This window comes from Diorhabda carinulata, chromosome 1, assembly GCF_026250575.1.
Source record: "Diorhabda carinulata isolate Delta chromosome 1, icDioCari1.1, whole genome shotgun sequence".
NCBI lineage: Eukaryota > Metazoa > Arthropoda > Insecta > Coleoptera > Chrysomelidae > Diorhabda > Diorhabda carinulata.
Window position 1 is genome coordinate 27,399,111 of NC_079460.1, and position 24,395 is coordinate 27,423,505.

The following is a 24,395-nucleotide window of genomic DNA, read 5'->3' on the forward strand; positions in this document are numbered from 1 at the left end:
TAAGAGCCAAGAAATAAAGTAGAAGACAATAAACTTATTTGGGATAATCTAAAGCCGACACCATAATAGTTTTCGTGATTATTTCTAATGAAAAGGAATGTACCGTATCTTTCCACTTTTGGTTTTCTTCCGTTTCTGTTACAAAGATAAAATTAAAAATATAAAACCTTCAGCACTAAAAATGAATTCAACATATTTAGGAGCATCTTTTACAATAAAAGGATTTTGTAATATTGTCATATGTCTCAAAAGTAAACTTTTCTTAAAAGCAATAAGTATTGTTTATAGTAGTTATCTGATAAGAAAAGTTTGAAATAATACTTCTCCATGAAAGAACAAGATTGTTTATTTCCTATAAAGTTCGAAATTCGGCACAATCAATTACGCACATTATGCTATGTCTGCAGTCCATTGTATTGGTGAAAAGCTAGACGACTGTGTAAATCTCATTATTGTTGCTGTAGCGTGTGTTCTCATATATACAGAAGTATTACCAAGAAAATAGTACTGTAGACGAATTATAAAATGATTAAATCAGGCACGGCTACAGACTATTACTAAGAGTTAAACCACTTAATGAAAAACTAAGTAGGGTGGAGTATAAATGGTATTATGATCATAGAGTCAATATTAAAGATAGGAAGAGCAACAATATACACATAGTTTACATCTAGAATGACAAATTATAGAGTTATACGAGGTCATGTGACCCAAATTAAACTGGGAAGAATAGATATTTTAGAAGTTAGATGGTACTGTTGCAAAATAGATAATACATACTTTTACACACAGCAAGGAGTCTGTGAGTATTACATGATTAGGTTCGTTTGATAAAGTGGCGAAATGGGTAGCGCGATATATTGCGTATAATTCAGCACTGAAAGTGGATAGGGTTTGAGGAGCTTTTATCATATATTTGGAGGTTGGTGTAATGATTGCGATCCCCGTACCGTCTTGAGATATTGATGCGTCTGTGTAAATATGTACAAAGTTTTTGTAGTTATTGAGTATGTTATTTAAGTGTCCTTCGATTAGCTCATGGTTGGTGAGTTGTTTGTTGAAAGAGGTGAGATGGGTAATGAGTTTGTTGCTTTCTATTGTCCATGGTGGAGTTTGAGAAGATTCGATAGGAATGTATTCAGGAATAAAGAAATTTAATTCGCTTAGATATGATCGAATTTTAGCATAGAAAGGTTTGGGGGTTCTGGGTTTATTTGAAAAAAGATTTGGGAATTTCTTGGAGAAGCAGTTTTGGAGGGTTAGATTGGAAGGATTGAATTTTAGTTTGGCTGCATATGTAAGGTTCAAATATATTCTTCTGTCTTCTAAGGATGGTTTCCCTGATTCGTAGTACAGACTTTCCACTGGTGTTGTTTTGAATGCAACTGTTATCAAACGTAAGGCTGAATCGTGAAAGCTGTCGAGTTTTTTCAGAAGCGATTTGTTAGCTGTTGAATATTCATTTGACCCATAGTCTAGTTTTGCTCGAATAAGTATTCGGTACAATGTTAGTAATGTCTGTCGATCTGCACCCCATTCTTTATTCGTTAGTGTTTTCAGTAAGTTCAGTCGTTTGTTGCAAGCTAGGAGAAGATTTCTAATATGATAATTCCAGCTTAGTATGTGGTCAAATAGTATACCAAGAAATTTTATTGATGTTTCCGTTTTTCTGTTACGTTTGGTTTGTTCTCTTGTCTTGAGGAAAGAATGTAACGAGTCTTTGTAGTTGAAAGAGTAAAACTAGTTTTCTGTGACCACAATTCTAAGTTATGGATAAAAGCCTGACTTTGTGAGAAGAGGTTTTTAATATTTTTTTCTTTACAGTAAACAACCATCATCTGCGTATAGTGGAGCTTTTACTGGTAACTTTAAGTTTTTCAGGATGTCGTTGATTGCGACGATAAAGAGTGTGGGATTGATGCTTGAGGTATAACACTTTCGAAATGTTTTTTCGGTGGTGGTGCCGTTGGTTTTAATTTTAAATGGTCATTTTCTCAGGAAGTTTTCGATAAAAACCAGGCAGTGAATATAATTTTTTATGATGTAATCATGCCTTACAATGTCAAATGCTCGGTTAATGTCAAAGAAAATAGCTGAACAGCTGTTTTTTAGGGCAAACACTCCGTTGATTCTACTTTCCAAGTGTATGATAATATCCAGGGCTGATCTTTGTTGTATAAATCCGCTAATAAATCCTGTATAATAAGGTTTGGTTCATCTAGAGTCCAGAGCAATCTGTTGTTTATCATTTTTTCCATTAGTTTGCACATAGCACATGTGAGTGATATAGGTCTATAGGATTCAGGATGGGTTCTAATGGTTTGTGGTTTCAGTATAGGAATTATTATGGATTCACGCCACTTTTCAGGAAAGTAATGCTGCAGCCATATGGTATTGAATAGGTTAAGGATGTATTCGTGAGCAATTAAGGGGTGATGTTTCAAGAAGACAAATCATATAATTTCATCCTCAACAATTCTACTTTTCAAGATTATATTCAATCGTTAATAATATTTTGTGGATAAGTAGTTCACACCAACCGACCCACGTGATAAATCTCGGTAGTGAAACATCTGCGAAATTGTGGTTGGTATGTACAACAACTGTACATATGTGTTTCATATTAAAAATTAACCACCTGTGTTGACAAAGATTATGATGAATATCGTACGTGAAAACATGAAATACGCTAATAAATCCGAGCATAACGGTTAATGATTTGAATTATGTCTCACATAACAAAGATAAATCGCGAATTATTTAAATTTCATAATTGATAGGGCTGCAGCATTTTATGAAACCGATAAAATACTAAAATATTAGTATCTTCACTACATGGTTATAGATATAATGTATCGAGTTTAGATAGAAAGTATGAAAGAAAAAAAATTTTTGACTCAATATTCAATACAATAGTATCGTAAAAGCCTCTTAATAAATGTTTGTCGAAGGCACGAAAAGAGAAATCTGTTAAAAGAAATTAATATATAACAAAAATTACCAAAGATCAATTTTTGGTATACATTGATCTTTTATATCGAATAACTTTTTTCTGACACTTGTCAAGGGAACTGGAACATATAGCCAAAGCTTTAGGAAATTCTATTTGAAGATTTAATAAGTAATGAAGAATACCGTCAATCATGCCTTTCATCGATCATCTCAAACAGATGCACCAACAATAGCTAAAAATATATTTCTACAAAAGTCAAGCCGATTATTAGAAATTAGTAATTAACTTACCTCTTAGTGATACCTGATGTATCATGTTCAAAATTCAGAAGATTTAGAACTAATAGCTCATTTGTAGCATTCCATCTAATTATTAATTCTTTTTTACTGTATAAATATAATATTCGTAATTTTATTGAAATAAATATATATGGATATATATGGATTTTTAGGAATATAAAACTAATCATTCTAGTAAATTGGAACACTGATGAAATAACACATTGCTAAGACATATTAAATCGTTCCATCGCTTCTATGTAACTATTTTATTGAATTATTTATTCTAGTGCATTCTGTTTTAAAATCGTTGTATTTAACGATTCTCGTTATATACTGTTAAATACAGCAGTGGAATAACAGTCACCAGACGAAATAATTTGTTTCGGTATTATAACACTTTTGTGAATGTTTGTCGGACTTTTATAAAACAAGAAAAATCTCTATTCACGATGAACATATTGTGAACGTTGACCATTAGAACATTAATATGCCCGCCAAACTACTCGACTGTCACGTATTGTTATTTTTATTAATTAATTTAGCGATTTTAATAAAAATAGATTCTATTTAACAACGGTACAATGAAATGGTCTTGACATAAAGATGTATCGATAAATAATGTATATGGATGAAGAGGTCATGGGAACTGATTATGTCAAAACACTATGAAAAAAAATTGATGTAATTATCTATGACTAAAAAATACAGTGCTGATAAGAAGAAGCAATATAAAGTGAACATTGCTTCTTACGAAATAATTTCCTATCCTAACCAAAGTAGAGGATTGGGAAACAACCAATGTAATGAATAGAAGAATAAGTACTGCAAATATGAAATCGGCGGAAATAAGACTTTTACCCCGTGTAAATTTGATAACTACCAATAAAAATATCTCTATTATCGATAATTCCTTAGCAACAAAATTTGTTGTAGAAAACTTCATTAATGCAGAGAGAATTTTGAGCCCAATAGCAGCTCACCTCACAATTAATTAGTACGTATAAGCTTGTGAGGCACTTAAGATAAAATTTTGGACTTTGCTGATACTTTTTAGGAATCAGAGTTTGGCACTTAACTTGTTTTAGTTCAATTTCTGAAAAAATTTCCATACCTTAGCTTTTTGTCAAAAGTGTATGTTATACAGTTACTTCCTCCAAGCGTGAGAATTTGTTTTAAAATGTATAGAATAGAGAAATTTTAAAAATCTTGCTTTTGAAGTTATTTTCGTAGTTGGCATGATGTTATAAGGTCTAATTTTTTTTGTAAAAATCAATCGCATGAGAGTTCCAATCCACCATAAAGAATGTTTTCTGGCGCCATCTTCATTTCCAACTGCTATCTATTAGTAAGGTATCTTGTGCCGTAGCTATAGATATGGAGCTATGGGACTTATGGGGCGATAAAGATAACATTGTCATTGTCAGTTTTATATGAGGTGGTCTCTGTTCCATTATTGGTAAAGCTGGTTCATTTATGTGTAAGAGCTTTAACAGGATTTTCAATACAGTTACTTTTATCAATATTAGCTGTAGGAATTGAATTTCCATTTGAACAATTATCAGCTATGTGATCAGTTCACCCTCACGAAAAACATTCAATCCCATCAGTAGATGGAATATCTTTTTTTCATTAATCATAGTTTTCCATTAAATTTAAATAAATTGCAAGGCCAGTGATGTAATGTGGCATCTTCTTATCAATTGATGTGCAGCCTGTACTTGAATAATGCGGTTATTTGTTTTCAGAATATGAACCTGTTCAGTTTTATTCAGTTAAATACAAATTCTGTTATTGAAGATTCAAGATGCTAATCATATTATTTCGAATAATACGAATATCTCCAGCCGACATAATCAACGTCCTTCAACTTTCCTTTTGAATTTGGCTTAAATTTTACTGGAACCACATAAAATGTAGAAACTGGAGGTAGACTTCCTGGAATCGTTGTTGTTATGGATTTTTTTTATTATTGTAACTTTTTTATTTCACTTTAGCATAGACATTCAAACAATGGAAAGTAAATTTCATAGTAGAATCGTATGTACAGTCCGAAGAATATTTTTTATAAATCCAATATCAAATTTGCTTTAGTGAAGATAGTTACATACTTATACTTTTATGTAATGCTGAAGCATTTGTTGACATTTATAGGTAAGAAAATAAATGTTCCTTACGAAAATAATACTATCCTATGAGTTTTGAAAACTTTGTTTTTCACTAAATGATAGGTATCTGAAAGCTGTATGAGATGACTTCAATATGACTTATACATAGTAGCTAGTTCATTGTTTTTACCCTCAGAATTTACTAAATCATCATTATGAATATAATATATAGCTGGTTCCAGTATAAGAAAATCATCTTTACACTTTACAGCATGTTTGCAGCAGCTTTACCATTCTAATGGTAAAGAATTCTTAGCAGAGATTTTGATGATCTCACAATGTAAACGAGTTCACATTTATTTTTCTTTTCAATTTATTGTCTTGCTTTAAAATATTTTTCAGTATTTTAAAGCTAATACCAATAGCTTGTGCAATTCTGTTCTATAGTTTTGCCAAAAATATTGATGCGATTATGCTCAAGAAGCAGATAATTTTCACATTAAAAATTTTTCCACAGAACGTACCTTTGTTTTGATAAACGTTATCTAATCTTCGGAGTTATTTTCACGAATAGTATCAGTTACAATTATATGCCAGACCTACGCGCATAAAAAGCTCAGATAAAAAATAAAGCTAAACAGGTTCTAATAGATTTTTATCTTACTTATAAATAATGATGAAAATGGAATGGATTGGAAATCTTTTTTCAAAATTAAAGTTTCCAAGCTTAAATTTCCGTGGTTCTTTTCATTTCAAAATTCAATTTTTTCAAAATAAAGATATGGTCGATATTATTGAGCTAACAAACATTCGAAGTTCAAATTGCCCTAAATAAAAAAAACTCTCTATGGAAAAATTTATGGATTAAAATTTGAATGTATAATTTTCTATCAATTATATTATTTTATCTACTCTAATTTAAACTTGTTAAAACATATCCTTTAAAGTTATCAAATGAGTGCTATGTATTCAGGCACCTGCGGATTTGAAATTCTAAGCAATCCCTATTTAAAAATAAGCAAACTCGTTTCCCAAACGGTTAAGAGCCAAACAAAATGTCTGAAAAGGTGAAAATCCGTTTTTATGAATGAACATAAAAGCCACAGTCTACGATACCGGTACCGGCAGGTTAGAAGAGCAAAAATCATAATTTATTAACGTCAGGTACGGTAGGACACGGTTATCTCTTGAATGATAGCCCTGGTTAAAAATCCCGGTCCCAGCCCTATTAGCTAGAAGATTAGAATGGGAACGTTGAGTTGGCGGTAGTCGACTAAGGGTGATGCCGTTACCGCTGGAAAAATATTCAGATGGTTTAATTCAGCCGTTTCCTCACTGATATGAATAACATAAGAAAGATTTTTGTAATTGATTATGGATGAAATTTGACACAAACAAGTTTGATCTTATATTTACATTGTAATATGTATTTAAAATAAAATAAAATTTTACTTGAATAGAGCACCTTTCTACATGGGCTTGGAAATGAGGATGGTTGAGAACATTACTGATTTTAAGAGCGTTGGAATTTGAAAATATTTATTCGTTCCGTTATTTCTATATTTGAATTGATCGCGTTGTTTTGTTCTTCATTTATCCTATATATTCATTGGTTCAAGTAGAATTTTCAACAAACAAATGAGATTAATTTTTTATAATGTCCACTTTATGACTAGTATTTTATATAAAATCACTCAGTACTTAAAATGCGATTCTTTCTTCCAAAGATATTAGTCAAATGAACCATATACAGCAGTTTTGAAACACTCGAAAGTTCTTTATTTGGAAATTGGTCATTAAACAATAAAGTCACGTGAAGGAGAATGTAATGTAGATTGAAATGACATATAACTTAAGCAACCTTCCCGTGTCATATTTTAAAGGTAACTCAACCCTTCTAGGATAATGAATCTCGAGGAGGAATCACTAATATTAATCCGAAGTTACCAGTTAGAAATAAAATGTATGTATATTCATACTTCTCATACTATTTGTTAATGGGCTTCAAATTACTTTCACAACAAAATATGTCGGTAAAGTAAGTCTCTCTAAAGGTTCCTGAAAACAGTATTGGTTATTGTTACATTGCTTTGGTCTATATCAAAGATCTGAAAATCATATCTATAAATTCCATTTGCGAATTATTTTTGGAACGTTTAGTAAAAGCACTATGAAATATTGCCACTCTGAGAATAATTACAAGTTTCAATTACAAATTTTGTCTTTTCTTGCTTAAACAAATCGGAGTTGAATATATCCACTGTAATTTTAGTTGAGTTATATACCCTATGGAGTTTGTTAAATGTACTAGAATATAAAAATGAAATATAGTAAGGCAGCTACGTTTATTATCTAAATTACACTGTAGAATCGTAATCGCTTGAATTTCTAACTTTTTTGCTTCCTAAACACGGACTTTTCGCATTTCCAAAAGTTGTTATATTACATGGTCAATAGAAACAGAGTACACAAGAAAATAGAAAATTAATAAGGAAATGATAAAAGTAACAAATATCGATAGTTGAGCCGGTCCTATTTTCACTAACAATTTTTCTGTAGCATAATAATAATTATAAATTAACAAAAAATAAAAACTCATGATATTCACCTATTTATTTCGAGTATCTACTTCCGTAAATTAAATGTAAAAATATTCAGAAGCTAGACATCCTGAGGTTTGAGGAAACGTGAAACACAATATTTTATATAGTTTTGAAGATAATCCTCATGAAACACATGCTCAATAAAGAAATTTCAACGATCGGTATGACGAAAAGGAAAACGAAGAGTAACATCCATTCAAAATTTTGCAGTATTCATGTGACAGTATTTGACGTTTTATTAAACAAATAATTCACATGAATATAAAATTGCATCTAATGGAGTAAGCATAATCCTCACTAGATGACTGATGGTAATACAATGGTAATTCAATTGTTCAATTGTTGTTTCATTAATGTGGTTAAACCCACATTGATGAAACAATTATTTGTTTGTAGATTGGTAAATGAGAACCAATACTGTGAACCCCAAGATCTCCAGATCACACATAAGATTTTTTTCTTCTTTAGCATTAAAGGTTTATGCAGATAATCCGCCAAATATACATGAGTTGAAAGTCCGAGTTAAAGACTAAATAGATAAATTGATAGAATTACTCTGATGTACAGAAGAATGTGCTCAATGATTTAGCTGCGCTCTATACTATGAATATTTGCATGTTTCAATTTATTTATTATCTATATGAACGTTGTTAAAACAAACACTTAACCCGTTCCAGAAACCCTTTTCTTTAAAATGTGAAAAACTACCTAAAATTTCAGACTGAACTACTTTCCTGGAATTGTTTAGACTGGACCCTTATCAGACTGATCGACATAAAAAAAATCAACAATTGTATTCTAGTTTTGTCTCTAGAAAAATTTGCATGAGAATATCTCACAATTGAAAAACAGAAAACAACAATTTAGTTAATGAAAAAATGGAGAATAAACCACATTTCAAATTAGAATTTCTGGAACCGTTGGTGATATTCATACTGAATACATTCTTATCGACTTCAGACACTGAAGGTAAACTGTCTACAGTTTACTGACTTGGTTATCGAAACGCGCGTCAGACAGTGTAATTGTGAGTGTTGGTGTAGTGGTGCTGTAAATAATGTATTCAGTAGACATCTCAAATTCTATGGTTCTACATTATATGATCCTTCTTATAAACGCTGTTCAGATTAATAGCTCTACTGATCGCTAAAGAAACATTTCATAGTTATTTATATTGAACCAGAATTTTACAACAATTAAGGATAATGACGTTCAACTTTCTATTTTTACTGTTACCCACGCTTCTTACACAGTATAATGTAAGAAAAATACACTCAAAGTGCTAAACAACAAAACAGATTCTTGACATTAAACCAGAATTTAGCAACAATTAGGGATAGTGACGTTTAGCTTTTTATTGTTACTGTTACCCACAATTCTTACACTAGGTGACAGTATAATACAAAAAGATAATGCACTGAAAGTAGTTAATAACAGAATGGATTTCGAAGTTTCAAAGTCAGAATTAAGTAGGCAATTCCACTGCAAACGGAAAAATAGTTAAATCATGATGTAGAACGGCTTGGACCAAATATTCAGCAAGCAGCTTGGAAGAACACCCCTGCGATTGAATACGAAAAAAAAAAAAGAAATCAGTGGCCTCGTAACAGATGAATGTAAAATTAGGAGCAGCAGACCAGAACTTCAGCTGATAAAACAACTTTAAACAATGCAATACAACAACTAAAACGTAAAATCCTGCATATTAAATTAATCGAATGCTGAATACCTGAATGAATCAACTTATGTTAACATTATTCACTCAGAAAAGCAACCAAACGAATGAAAATGCCTTTTCTATATAGCACAGGAGATAGCAGATAACAAATAGATTCAAGAAACACAAGACTAAAATGAATCAGAACAGGAGGATTCCCTTGCCAGATATACTTTTTCAAAAGACATTCTTACAGAGATTGAAAAAAACATAAATCCTACTGAACACACAGTTTACACTACTCCTGCATCAACACTAAAAATTACATTGTCCGACGCGCGTTTCGATAACCAAGTTATCGTTTCCAGAGACTGAAGTTGAAATAAAGCCTATTAACTTCACTTCATCCATTTTATACTAAGTTTACCCACAAGCGAAAAATAATTTCAAGGGAAAAACCTTTTCGGCTAGAATTTTCCCATTTATTCCTTAACCACTAAACCATAGAGTGGGCTGTAAGGAACAGGCCTTTTGTCTCTACTTCAACTGTTTCTACATTTAAAAATTTCAAGGTGTTTAAATTCACTTAACTATTTATTGGTGCATTCATTTTTTAACTACTTTCACAACTACTAATTATTTCAATCTATAGTTGGATTCATAAGGCAATTCAAAACCCACTCTGTTAAAAATTCCTTCCAATCCTTCTTATCTAGAGGATTGAAAGGTACCAGAGCAAATTTTTTTATTAATTAAGCGAAGTACTAGCAAATGCAGACTGGTCATCTTATGTTGGATACAATGGAAAGAATCAGCCGGAATGTACCTGCACGTAGCAGTGCTTTTTCTAAATACATGAAATTATTGCCTACCACTATTCTCTATTACTGAAGTATCTGAAAATGGTGACTGTCCATTATTTGGGGGTGTGCTTATGATAAGGTTCTCACCATTTTTAAGTGTTTCTACCACACTTGTGATCATTTCATTCAGAGGATTCTTTGAGAATCTTGAATTTCTATTAAGGTATCAACCCTCTCATTTTTGTTCTTGTTTCCTCTATAGGATTAAGAAGAACAATATTTCTTCCTCAAACTGCTGACAATATTCAAATCTTTTTCGCTGCTAAAATATCAGTTAACAGAATACCACCTGAAACGTTAACGATACTTTTGTAAGTAAGGTTTACCAATGAGTAGGACCTTAGAATTTAAGAATTTTGACTATACTTAAGTTAGGTTATAAAAAAATTGCTTATTGATCTTCATGATCAGAATGTAATAACAGAAAAATATCCTATTTCGTGGACTATCTTTTTTGACAATAAGTAGTTACAATGTACGGATGGCTCGTAATAAAAGTTATGTCTATTTACTTATGACTAAAATCTAAATAAAACTGCCTGCTGTAGCTTTAGGAGCTATATAATACTAACAATCATGTTTATTTGCCCGAAAGACTATTATGTGAATACCTTTTATTCTCTAGAAAATAATCTTCGCCAGGTAAGGCGTCACATAAACACAGATGAACAAACAGGGAGCTATTATTGGATATAACTCAACATAAATCAATATGATACATTCGATACGCTTATGTCGCTTATTGCATCAAACGAATGAAATTGGGAACATTTTCCAACCATAGAATTTCGCATTATTTTATATGATCTTTCGCAGGATGGTGTTTATTTCCTACTGAGTCATTGAAGCCTTAAATCGTTATTGGAATTTATATAACAAGTATTTTAAATCAAAACAAAATCGCATCAATAGTAGCCCCCCATATTTTATTTCATATAGGTAGATCATTTTCGCGTAAAATTTAGGGTGACTTTTAATTAGGATCATCAATACCAACCTACAATATTAGATTCTTTGGAGAATTTATGAGCAATGAAATTTGTGTTGGATTAATAGGGATAATCCACTAAATTATCGCTTCTTATTTTCTCATATAATATCAACGACAAGATGTTTTTCTTTAATAGGAAGTAGAAATACATGCATTAACAAAATACGCGAAATTTTTTACAGTTTGGAATAGCTAAGATATTTTGTGCGGAAGCGCTGAATATTAAAAGGTAATGAATTCTTCTACCCATAAATTGGAAAATCAGAAGAGTGATGTCCTATATAAGTATAAGTGTGTATTGAAGTCGTGTAAATACGATTTTTCCACACGTTTGACGTTGTAGCAAATGTTTTAAAAAACAGTTTTTCACGACTACCTCACACATTCTCTTACTTTTACCACCTATTTTTATGAGATTTAAAAAGTTCCAATATAGCTTGACATAAACTGGTCATATGGAACATGAGAACTTAGATTGACTTTATATCTGAGCTGATTTTACTTTCTTTCAGAGAAGAAGTGATTGGTTTAGAAGCACATCACAATTAAAAAAAATAATATCCACCACATTCATAGATTCCACTAGAATCCAGGACTACTACCTAGACGTGTTAGTCACGATAAACGATTCCTTGTACCTATATATGTTAGTTGGAGAAAAAGAGAACATGAATTCGTTCAAAGCAAAATTCTACAGGGTGCGGAATCGACGATTGCGCAAACTAATCACAATAGAGCGCAAGCCTGCTTCTTTCAGAAGGGAGCACGGTGTTGGGGAAAGCAAAACCCTCTGGCTACGAGATTTAGTTTCCAACATTTTGGCGCGATGGACACATTTGATTTCGATTTCTTACGATTTACACGCGGTTGAATGTTACTAACGCGCTCTTGTCAACTATCGGTGTGACTTATTGTTATTAGGTGTTTATAGTGTTTAGAATTCCATAAATGTTACATCTCAATAAGTGTTATCAAGCATGATAGGAACTATTTTGTGCTGGATATATTTTTTGGTACCAACACTACTTGCAATCAGTCAACTTGACTTACTCAGACGAAATTTTGGTAAGTTTTTGACTTTAAAAAATGTAGTACTAATTATATTTCCTTCTCTTAATCTCATTATCATAATTAGAATTAATGTCTGATTAAGATTTATACGACGACAGCGTCGCTTTACAGTTTCATTTTTACGCTTTCAGAGGCAAAACGACTAAGCACTTGAATGTTTCGTTGACGTTCCAAGTGAAATTCATTCCACAATTCTAAAGTGGAACCTTGACTTGTCACTGTTACCAAGAAAAATATTTTTCAAAGAACAACGTTAGACGAATAAAAATATATAAAAATATGAGAAAAGTGACAGTAATAATGGAAGAGTTATTTATTTATTATCCATGGGTGATAGTAATATCCGAAAGATTCTGATACTACTTGGTAACATTAGTTCAATACTCACTAGTATCTATTCATAATCCTTCTTATTCACAATTATCCGAAGCTTATTCCAACGTTAGATAAGTTATTACTGTGTCAAACATTTACTTGGAACAAAGAATATTACTCATCCAAATCTATTGTGATAGCTTTTAAAACCCCTAACTCCACAGAGGAGAAACCTTAATAGCTCATCTATACATCATAACATTTTCAATTCAAAATGTATGAAGATTTATATCTTAATCAATCAAAACTTCGAAATCCCTTAGCTAACTGTTCAAATAAAATTTTCACTTGACTTGAATTTAGAAACAAACCATTCATAATAAAACTAACGAGATATTCTAGACGATGGACGTTACATCTTTAAATCAAAGAATTATGGACCTTCATGATCGATTATTTTGATTTCACATTCTACTGAAATCACTGAAATCACAGAATTATCTATGCAATAGGTAAATATGAAATCTACGAGGTGTGGCTTTCAATTATCGGAACTAATGCTGTATTGTACTTTATTTTAAACTTTACATTGCTCTCTATCATCACCGCCATATATAGTCCTATTTCCCATTGTTTGATTTAAAACAGTACTAGAAGTTTTTTTCTGTCAGATTTTTAGGCATTCTTGTTTATTTCCCTTTGCAAATAAAATAGTATTCATTTTAATCTAAATTTTAGCTTAGGAACTAGATCATAGAAAGACGGTGCAGTAGCTGGTGGATGAGGTGGATGGTCTACCATTAGGATACTGAGCTTGGAGAGTAACTTTCCAACAAATAAATCAGTTGGTATGCACTCGTTGAGTGTTAAATTTGTACCACCAAACCTTCATTATTTTTTCAGCAATCGTACACTTTACCGACAGTAAGAAATAATCAGCTTTTCAATATTATCAATTTTTTTTATTTCAGCTTAACGTGTCTCTACAGCGCTGGTTATTGGCACACGAAAATATATGATACATAAGTTGAATAAAGGACTGTTGCAATGAATAAATGCATTATAATTTCTCATACAGCCTGGTGGCTCTAAGAAACTCTAGGAGTTTCTGCACTTTTGTCGAGAGCTTAAGTGTCTTCTTGAGGTTGGTTTTCATATCAAACTGCTGGTATGCGGTAGAGTATTCTCTGATGTCTCTAGGTGATTAATGTTTATTGTGAACAGTAAGTGAGGTGTCTACTATGGAAATATTTTTTGTCCAAGAGGGGGAAAAAGGCAAAGGAAGTGGTGAAGTCAAAGAAAGGTTGGTATTTTTGATTAGAGGTACTAGCAATTGAAGGATAGAGTTTACAATTGTCCATGAGTTAGTAGGTAGAGACGTGGTGGTAAGTAGCAAATAAACAGGATTAGAAGGATTGGAAGATACTTTAGCAGCATATGACAGTAGAAGAATCGTCTTAAATATTTTTTCCTTGGAGTGAAGTTTAAATTTAATTTTCTTGATAAGGTTTTCTAAAGATCTTCCTTTGATATTAGGATGAATTAAGGACAAATTCTTCAGAGGAAGGGTTGTGTGAAATAAATTAGTTGGCTCAGGAAGAGGGTCGTTGATACCATACGTATTTTGAGAAACGCAATAAATTCATTGCCGTTGAAAGAAAAAGATTCAGGAGATTCTTCGATTTGTTTATGTATGACGGAATGTGATTCGGGGTTTATGAAGTGACAATTGTTTCTAATCAGTTTAGATTTTTTTCTCTCAACTGTGGTGAGTCGAGGGCACTGTCATTCAAACGGGGACGTTTTACGCTAGTTTTTGATAAGGAAATTAGAGAGGTAAAACGAGAAGGGGTGTCCTTCGAGGATACTACGGAAATAACTGAGGTATTAATAGTGTTAGGATCAGCACTAGAAGAGGGGTTGAGATTGACGAAATCATTTGTTTTGAGAGTAGTATCGTGTGGGATGGAAGTGTTGGGGCATGGTGCCCAGTATGTTTGCAGAGAAAGCATCCGAGTTTGTAGGTAGAAATGTTCTGTGTGTTGTATGTTCATAATTGATGACAGTCGAAGTTTGAAGAGTAAAATTATTGTTGGTAGGTGATATGTTACACGGTGGCAGCTGAAGACATGTGAGTATTCATCATCAGGTGAGCCACATTTGACGTATGATATAGGGGAGGTGAGTGAAACCCTAAATCATGCAGTGCTTTCTCAATGGATGGAATGGAGAATGGATGGATAAACATTCGATATAAGTATTCTTTTTGTTGGAGATATAAACCGACGTATAGGGATTATATTGGAATTAACAAGGATGCTTTGGTTGGTTCTCAGAAGATATCCGACCGTGTGATATTCTGGAAAATGATATTTTTAGGACAGACGATGCTACGTAATAGTCATGTAGTCAAATAGTATGGTGTTGGGGAGAGAAGGCATAATGATGGCCTGATCTCCTGAGGGCACAGAAGGCGGTGGAGATTTTACTGAGGTAGCTGCTGCATATGATAAAGATGGAGAGTGAATATTTGTATTTTTCGGGTTAGGTTGATTTTTGGAAGTAGAAGAGGCAGTGGTTATCAAGTTTTATGGTAGTGAGAGGAGGCTAGACATATTGCTGTGATCTTGGTTATCAAAATCACAGTTAATAGTTGAGAAAAAAAATGAAACAGGAATAAATTTATGAATAAAAAAACAGTCTATGTCTCAGTTATTGGCCTATCGATTTCCGGATTAGTGACAAAATAAAAAATTTATTATTGGTAGAAATTAACTAGACGATCAGAAGCAAAGTTGTAGTAATGTATATTTTTCCGATCCCAAATTGTATGCTTAGCATGAGAATGAGCGTAAAAATTTTATTAGGGTTTAGTAATTGCATTTCAAATTTAATTGAATTTTTAGCTGTAAAAATAGAAATCATGTTTCCCGCTAAGCTTCATTATATTCTACAGATGAAAAAATAGATGCTTCCATTTCAACGCGTTGAGTTAAAATAATGTTATAATCTTCCATTTTGAAAATACATGGAAGAGTTATTTTGATCTGATCCCAATACGCTTTCTATTACTTTCTGTTACTTTCAATTACTATTAATCTCTACCTAAAGACGTTTCTAAAAGTTCATAATCTTAATCAATTCGAATCAGTTTTGATGATCTATTTTACGTATGAGCTACAAAACACATTTCTCACAATTATAATTACAAAGTACTTAACGCAGAACTTTCCATACTTTACAACTAATATTGATAATAAAATTAATGAAAATCAATTGTAAGAGGTAGAAAATTCACACATTTTATTAGCAATTGAAAAAAATTCAAATTCATTTTGCTATGCTAAGTGCAATGGATGAATCAACATTGTATGAATTCTTGTCTCAGTACTTATTACTGGGTAGACTTATACTTTCATATTGTTATTAACCTTCTACAATGTTATTTCAAGTTGTGTTATGCTGTTTCTTTCATTTCTCCGTTGTCCGTTGTCCGTTTTTGTACAGATTCATAGAAAGTTCACTTTGTGGCACGTGCATCTTATAACTTTGTCAACTAGGTGCATTCAAATTCTTAAATAGATTCACAACTTGTTCTTTTCATATCAAATTGATATTTAGCTACTATGCTATAATGGGAATGTCTTCAACTACGAGAAAAAATTTTTCCTATTATATAGTACTACATATTACCCACACCAACTCCTACAATTCCCAATCAACTAATCACATTTCTGGTTAATGTTATAGTATTTCAACCGTTGCAATCTTACATTCTAATCAATTAAAGTTACTACTACAAAACTGTTTTGTAAAAACAACATGAAAAAGACACAAAATTCGAATTGATACTTTCCAAAGTACAAGCTTTTGTTATCATTACACATTCAAACGTTGAATTCATATATCAAAAGCAATTTTCAGCACAGTGTGTTGTCATGCATAAGCAGAAATTCATTGGTCCATTTCGAAGTTCATAGTTGTTCCCATTGGAGCCTACTCTGACTGCACCATACTCTCAAAATTTGAAAAATCAATGACGATGACTTGAATTTCCAAATTTTTTTAGTGCGAGGTAAGTAACTAGTTTTCTGCAATGAGATCTTGATGAAAAAATCAATAAAATTTATGTAGATTGGAACATGAGTTTTTTTGTGTTCATTAATTGAAAGTCTTGGAACAAATTTGGCACTCACTCGTCTCATTTGGTATCAGTTAAAATGCTTTTCATGCACACAAGCTTGTCCTCTTTTTGCACATTTTCATCTGTCTAAGATTCCTTCCCTTTAACTAATTGAATTATCATACCACTTTTGAACAGTCCTCAAGCCTAAAATTTCATCAGTATTTTTGATATAAAGTTATTACCTTGTTCAAGTTCCATTTTTGACGACACATTACAAACTCGATCTAATTAAAGTAATTACAATAACAGATTAACAAGCCAGAACTGGTTGAAACTTCTCAGTACTTATCTCACTTCATTAGGATATAAGATATACTAGTTAAAATAGATGCATTGTAAGTAATTGCTGCTTTAAAAATTCATTTACTGTGGTTTTAAATTACACCGCGTATTAAAGGATATTTAGATTGTCACTTTTATTTTAGGATAGTACGTTGATTATCGCGACCTTAATATAACTTAAGTAAAACCTCTATGTTTTATGTTATGTTATTATAACACTTCACTACATTACACTACACTACACACAATATCTAAAATTTTAATGAATATATCTCAACACTTTCGGTGCAGTAAAATAAACCCCTTATTTATTCTATTGTATATGTCAAGTATTATAGAGATATCTATAAAAAGATTCCATAATCTAATTTTAAATATTAAGTTATTCATGACAATGCAGTTCATTCGCGTGCGTGTGAGTGTATGCAAACGATATGATTTCTTCAAGACTTCCTCTTGAAATTTTTTGTGAAATAATTTATGTTGCAAATATCAGTGAACACATTCAAATTACTGTCGAGTTAAAATACAGCTTTGCACTCCAGGAATCATCTAGAATTTGAGGCATGTAAGGATAGAAGTGTTTACTTTGTGCTATATTGCATATAATTTATTCTTTTGTAGTTGTACGGTAATATTTGACACAATTAGCGAATAGCGCAATTCAGTTACAGTAGAACTTTTATTGTCGTTTTATAAAAGTTTATCCAATTATGGAAACTATATAGTCTGGGCCGATTTCTCTCTTCATCAGATTCAAATAATGGGAAGCGATTTATTCAAAAAATGTGACAAAAATCAAAGTGAAGCTCAAGAAAATTCAGCTGAAGAGTATCAGAACAAGCCCTAACACATCAGAACTAATAAAGCTATTGGGGATTTTACCTCCTAAATTCATAGTATCAAAAAATAAGTGAACTCAAACAAATGCAGGGAAAGAATCTAGTAATAATTCCAGCAAATTGATACGAATCTTTCTCTAAGGAAGAAACAAAAAGCTGAACAGTACAGGAAAGAAGAGAAAATGTGAATTAGATTTAATCCATAGAAATAAATATGTTGAACTTTTTAGTTAAAATTATCAATTAAGATAAATATGTAAATAGTTGAAAGCGACCCTTCTGAAAATTTTGTTACAATTACATAAAATCTTAGTTGTAATCTAAAGATAATGGATTCATGCCAAAGTTATAGTTGATGGTTTTATGGATTTATTCACCGCAAATTTGATGACCTGTTATAAATATTGCAAATTTTGTCTTTCTCAAGATCTTATGAAAAAACAGATCTGTAGAACACGGACAGAAATCCTTCAACTGAATGATGAGGAGCAAAATTTAGTATCTTCCAATCACCAAAAAAGTCGAAGAAGTGATAATTTCTTAGTGATATTGTGTACTGCATTTTTTATTATATGGAAATAGTGTGGAGTGAAAAACTTCTCACTGAAAATATATATGTTGAACGTCACTTTATAATTACTTTTCATTTAACAGGTGATTAATTTTAAGTTTCATAAAGATAAGTATATTTCCTTTCTTTTTATTTGAGTTAACTTCGTACAAGTTTAATCTTAATGACTCCATAGTTTGTAACATTGACAAGTCCTGAAACCCAGCTAAGACTCGTAAAAATCACTGCTTTAAATTTGTATTAAATTTAAACTAAAGTAAAAACCTAACTCTAAAACTATCTATTTAATGATAAGTCTTATTAAATTGTATACTGCAAATGCTTCTGAAATATGTTTGCGAATAATAAATTCTAAATAATAGTAATCGGTCCTCCTTTCCTTCAAAAGAGAAGAGCTAGCTCATAAAACGGTTCTATATAAATGAAATTTGAAATTTGAAAAATGAATATGAATGATTGAAAACCAGCCTATGGGTGAACATAGGTGAGGTAATCGCCACAGATGAAGCAATACGTTTATTGATACTTATAATGTTAAATAGTACTCTATAGAAAACGCCACTTCTTTTAAACAATATTGAAAAAACCTATTCAATCATATGAATATTATATAAACATCATATAAATTTGAGATAAGGATCAGTACTAATACGATCGAGAAAACCACAAATTTCGGATGATAAATAGATTTAATTGTGATATATGGAAAAATAATTTACGGGAACGTTTTCTTTACACAAACAAATCACAAGAACCACCAAACTTTCAATCTTTTCAATTAAATGCACAAATTATTTTTCTTCTCCTATGTGACAGTTTACAAGTCTATTGTTGATTTGCTATTCTATATCTCCAATATCTACAATTGTGGTGATAAAGTGTTCCATTTAACATTAACGTGGCTGTAAAAAATCATCTTAGATTTTGAAGAAGGGTTTGTATCTTCCTTATGGTTTAACAAAATTTCATTTTGCAGTGATGACAACCGTATAAGTATGTGGAATTATATGGAGTTGTTTGTTGTATTTATAGTTGAATAGATACATATTAAGAAAAACTGGAAATTATGTACTGTTTAAAACATATTTTAATAAGTTGTTTTAGTCTGATTTATCAAAAAAAAAAACGTTTATTCGACATTTTTTTGTAAACCTAATAGTAATAAATATTATGTTACTCCATGAATACACTGAATATCTAAAAAACCACGTTTTACCTCAATAGGTATATGAATAATCAGAAAGTGAAGCTTTTGAGAGACGTGATGTCCTTACATGTTTAAAAAAACAGACATATAACTTTTTTGTTTGGGTTTTTTTAATCAAACCTATTAATTTTGATATTTCAAAATAACTTATTATTTTGTACTAGTGTTAAAATTAGGTACTGATTCTTGAGTCTGTAAGAACAATCAACATCAAAGTTCACATTTCACGGATTCAATTCATCAAATCTGCCATAAACACCAAAAATATTGATATCATCAAATTAGTTTTTTCGATACATTTTGAAACAGGTAAATTTTTCATAGGGTCCTACTTAAAAGTATTGATAACAATGAAGATAACATCATCAGTATACCAACTAACAATTGCTAGTCTTCAATTTGCAAATTGCACTGCTATATGTATAACCATTCCACTTATACGATGATGCAGGATGAACAGTATTGTACAACCTAATTTATGATAGTCTGAAGGCGCATTCACAGACAATGTGGCAGTTCTCAATTTTAACGTATAAATAGCATGCAGAGGAATCTAGATAGCAATTAATATTTTGAAACCAAAACTCTTGAATTTCCACATTTCTTCATAAACTACTAAAAACTCACATTAATCATTGATCTCTTGGGTATTCACTGTAATCAATTTTAAAAGTGAACTTGTAGCTCAATATTAAAAGCTTTTTATCAAATCCCAAATTTAATTAATATTGAAATAAAAATATGCGAAGATGATCTCTTTGAGCATTAAACCTTACATAGCATACAGTAGAATATGAAATCTAGCTTAATTGTTTATCAACACAAGTATTCATTACAAGAAGTTTACTATCAGACATATAATATATGAAGAAATATATAAGCACAAATAAAAATACAAAACATAAACACAATTGAGTCAAACTCAAATCAATTCCAGCGAGGAGAATGGATATTTTTTATTTATAATTTTTTTATTATATCAATTTTTATTCTGCTTTAATTGTCCCATTAAGGAGACTCCCATGTGTTTAATATTTTCGTAACCTCAATTTTAATTTAATTATTTAAAAAAGTTATTGATATGAAGCACTACCAGAAGCCATACAGCTGAAAACTTGGTTTTTTCAAAATTTATTCATAAGACCATATTATCAAACCAGTATTAAACAACACTAGGACTCTTCCAACTTTCGTTTCTATAAGTTCCAATGTTTCCACCTAATAGAAGATTACGATGCCGTTTGCATATCCTATATCTTCAGTATATAGACTAAATATTTCATTTAAGTATATAGATTAAATAATAATGGTCCCAATACTTACCTTGCGAAACTCCATATTTTATCATTTTTATGTTACTATATTCATTTTCTGCTTGTTTTCTATTTGTAAAATAACTATTAAGGAAGTTGTAAACAATTTCCTCTGATCCCATTTGTTCTCCAGGTTTTAAGAAAGAGAGAATGATCGACTGTCTCAAAAGTTTCAATGAGATCTATAAAAACCCAAAGGCAAGGGTTTCTTGTTTCCAGTGAATTAAGTATCTTCTCAGTTAATTTAAAAATCAAGTAGTTGTCTTTTTTCTGAATCCGTAGTGTTTTTCTCAGACGCAATTAAATTTGTCCATTAATTTGCACAATCTTTTCTCAATATATTCGAATGTTGTTGAGTAAGAGTTTAAAATTTATATTTCCATTAATCACTTGTAATATTTGATTACATTCACATCCATTTTGCAGCTTGTGTGTTTCCACTTTCAAATTCCTCATATCACTTTTAAGGAGTAGTTAAATTTAGTGCATTATCACTATAGAGAAATATCATTATTTCATGAGCTTCTTTTGATTACTAATTTTAGTCAAGCGAATTTTCACAAGATATAAGGGTACGAGACAAATTAGTTGAAACAGATATAGATGTAGCCGCTATAAAAAGTCATTTAACCTTTTTTTCTTCATATCGCATGTATACATAAAGACATCTATAATGCTTGTTCAGAGAAACTCTGAACATTAAGCTGCATTGCCTCCAACAAAGACTCCTTTCATTTTTATGGTATGTAGCCATAATACGGGAGAGGTGAGACAAAATTATCGACAGGGTATGTCATTAATGTTTTATTTTAGATTTATTCCATTGTATCAGTTGTAATTTTCTTTTCTTATTTACAAGATCAGAATAGTATAAGATGAATTGACAAGAAAAATTAGTATCCTGGCCTTGTCATTATGTTGATACGTATCTCATGTTACATTTCGTTTTCAGAGGCTGTAAGAAGCACGAGCCAATTGAATAGCCGAATATGATGATAGACCGTTTTTACAAACAACTCAATCAGAAATATCCTATTATTTTTGTTGAATATTTATTTTCGATAAAATCAATTGGTATGCTTGTATATCCAATAACATTAAAGAAGTAGTAAAAGTGTCGTCTAAATCAAAATGATAAATTATAATTTGTCAAACACAACTCGAATATTTTCATAATTTCTAGTAATAGAACTCGATTAATTTCATGTATTAGCTCAACAAATTATGAGACATTTTCCTATTTCATTTCAGCACCAACACCATCCAGCATGTACGCAATGTACCTTTGCTATTGCAGAAATGTAATGTTTATCTGTGCATAAAACAGTAGTACTCTTTTTTCTGACCGTGTTGTGAAATATAGATATCAATGTATATGATTCTATACCGCCAAGTATAATTGGACACTTCATTAATTGCAAGTTTTCAGAATTAGCCTCCCCAAAACGATATTTACTCTTAAGCTTACTTGAACAGATTCTGTATTTTCCAGAGATACAAAGAACTTTTTGGATTATACATTCCCACTATTCTTATTATTGATTATGATTACTTTCAACGGTTCACTTTTGCGTTTGTAGCAGTATGTAGTGAATAATCCAAAAAATAAGTTTTTTGTACAAATATTACATCCTTTCTTAACAATTTCACGTTGGTATCAACCATGCTACATTGTCATTTTTATTCTATGAATTACATTGTGTACTTAATAAGCAACATTTATATTGAGTTAATGTTTTTAATATTTATTTACACTCTTTCTATTCGGTGAATTTATAAACATTATCTCATACGTATTTAATGTATTTAAAGCATTTACATTACACTTAACTGATTTATATAATAATAAACTTAACTAACCTATATAATTTTATATTCTTTTCTATTTCGTTCCATTCACTATGAATATTTATTATAAACTAACTAACTACGCTAAAATAAAGGAACAAAACAAATAAATGAATAGACCTTTCTAGTAATTTGTGCAAAAGAAAAAATGTCATATACAAAAACAAACATTAAACGAATTCCGCGGTATATCAAACGTGTCCCACGCTGCATTTTAAGATTCCATTATAGTCGCACAGGGCCGGCTTCATGTCGTAGACAAATTCGTAACATTATGTTACAAGTTTGAGACTTACGAATAAGTACAGCAACTTTCCATTTTATGAGCTTTCAACTTCCTATTTTGAGGGCATTGGGAGAAGAGATATATATGATGAATTCGAACACTTACATTATAATTATTAAGCTGTACAAATAAGTCAAGGAACTAAGATATTTGAATAGATTTGTTATAGGAAAAGTAAGAGAGTAAAAGAGTAAAATACGATATATAAACTTTTCTAAGCTTACTAAAGCCCGTTTATAATAAATCATTTGTAAGCTATAATTGGATCACTTTGCTCGATTTTTTTGGAGCTTTACTACCCCTAATAATATTAAATAAATGTTACGACTCCTTTTGGGACTTAACCAACACTCTAACTACTCATGTGATTGTAACTCGGTAATGTTATTTTTGCATGATCAACGCGTAGATCTATTTCTAGTTTGATTTAAATGCTATCTTTGTTGCCGACGTTGGCAATCATTGCATAATTGTCTATATACACCTACGAAAATATTGCACCGAACAAATTGTTCCAGGGACAGACAATAATCTTGGACGAAGTTATGATAATGTATTCGAATCACGCCCAGTCATCACACAAACAATAGTCTTATTGAAAGTGTCCACCCAGGAGAAATATTTTCTTGACCTTCAATTTTAAACAGGCTGTGATAACAATATTGAAGTATTATATTTTACTACTTTCACAAACACGAACTTTTTTCAAAAGTGTTTCAGAAGAGAACTTATATAATTATCACCATCTTGAGATTTAGACGTGTTAACTGTAGTTATAATGACGATCATGTGTGAACGGACAGAAAAAGGTAGATGAACACGAAGAATCATGACAGCCGTTTCAGACTAAAAATTACTGATAAATGGTTTGGAGAGAAAGGTAGACTTGTTACTATACGTACATTATTGAAGGGCAGAATGGCGTAATATCTCATCACTTGTGTTTTATTGAGGTAGACAGCTGGGTCTTATGTTTATGGTGTCCTTCAAATCACTTTCTCATCTAAATAGGGGTATATTT

The 24,395-nt window shown here is 31.1% G+C and overlaps 1 protein-coding gene across 1 annotated transcript in view; it reads left to right on the forward strand.

Annotated features, from left to right (window-relative positions):
* The first annotated feature begins 12,208 nt into the window (after nucleotides 1-12,208).
* Nucleotides 12,209-24,395, forward strand: part of LOC130903962 (tyrosine-protein phosphatase 99A) — a 451,000-nt gene continuing 438,813 nt past the window's right edge. Inside the window, exon 1 of the mRNA XM_057816426.1 lies at nucleotides 12,209-12,518. Within this exon, the coding sequence (XP_057672409.1) occupies nucleotides 12,431-12,518 (88 nt within the window). The 5' untranslated portion in view covers nucleotides 12,209-12,430. The remainder of the gene's footprint in view (nucleotides 12,519-24,395) is intronic.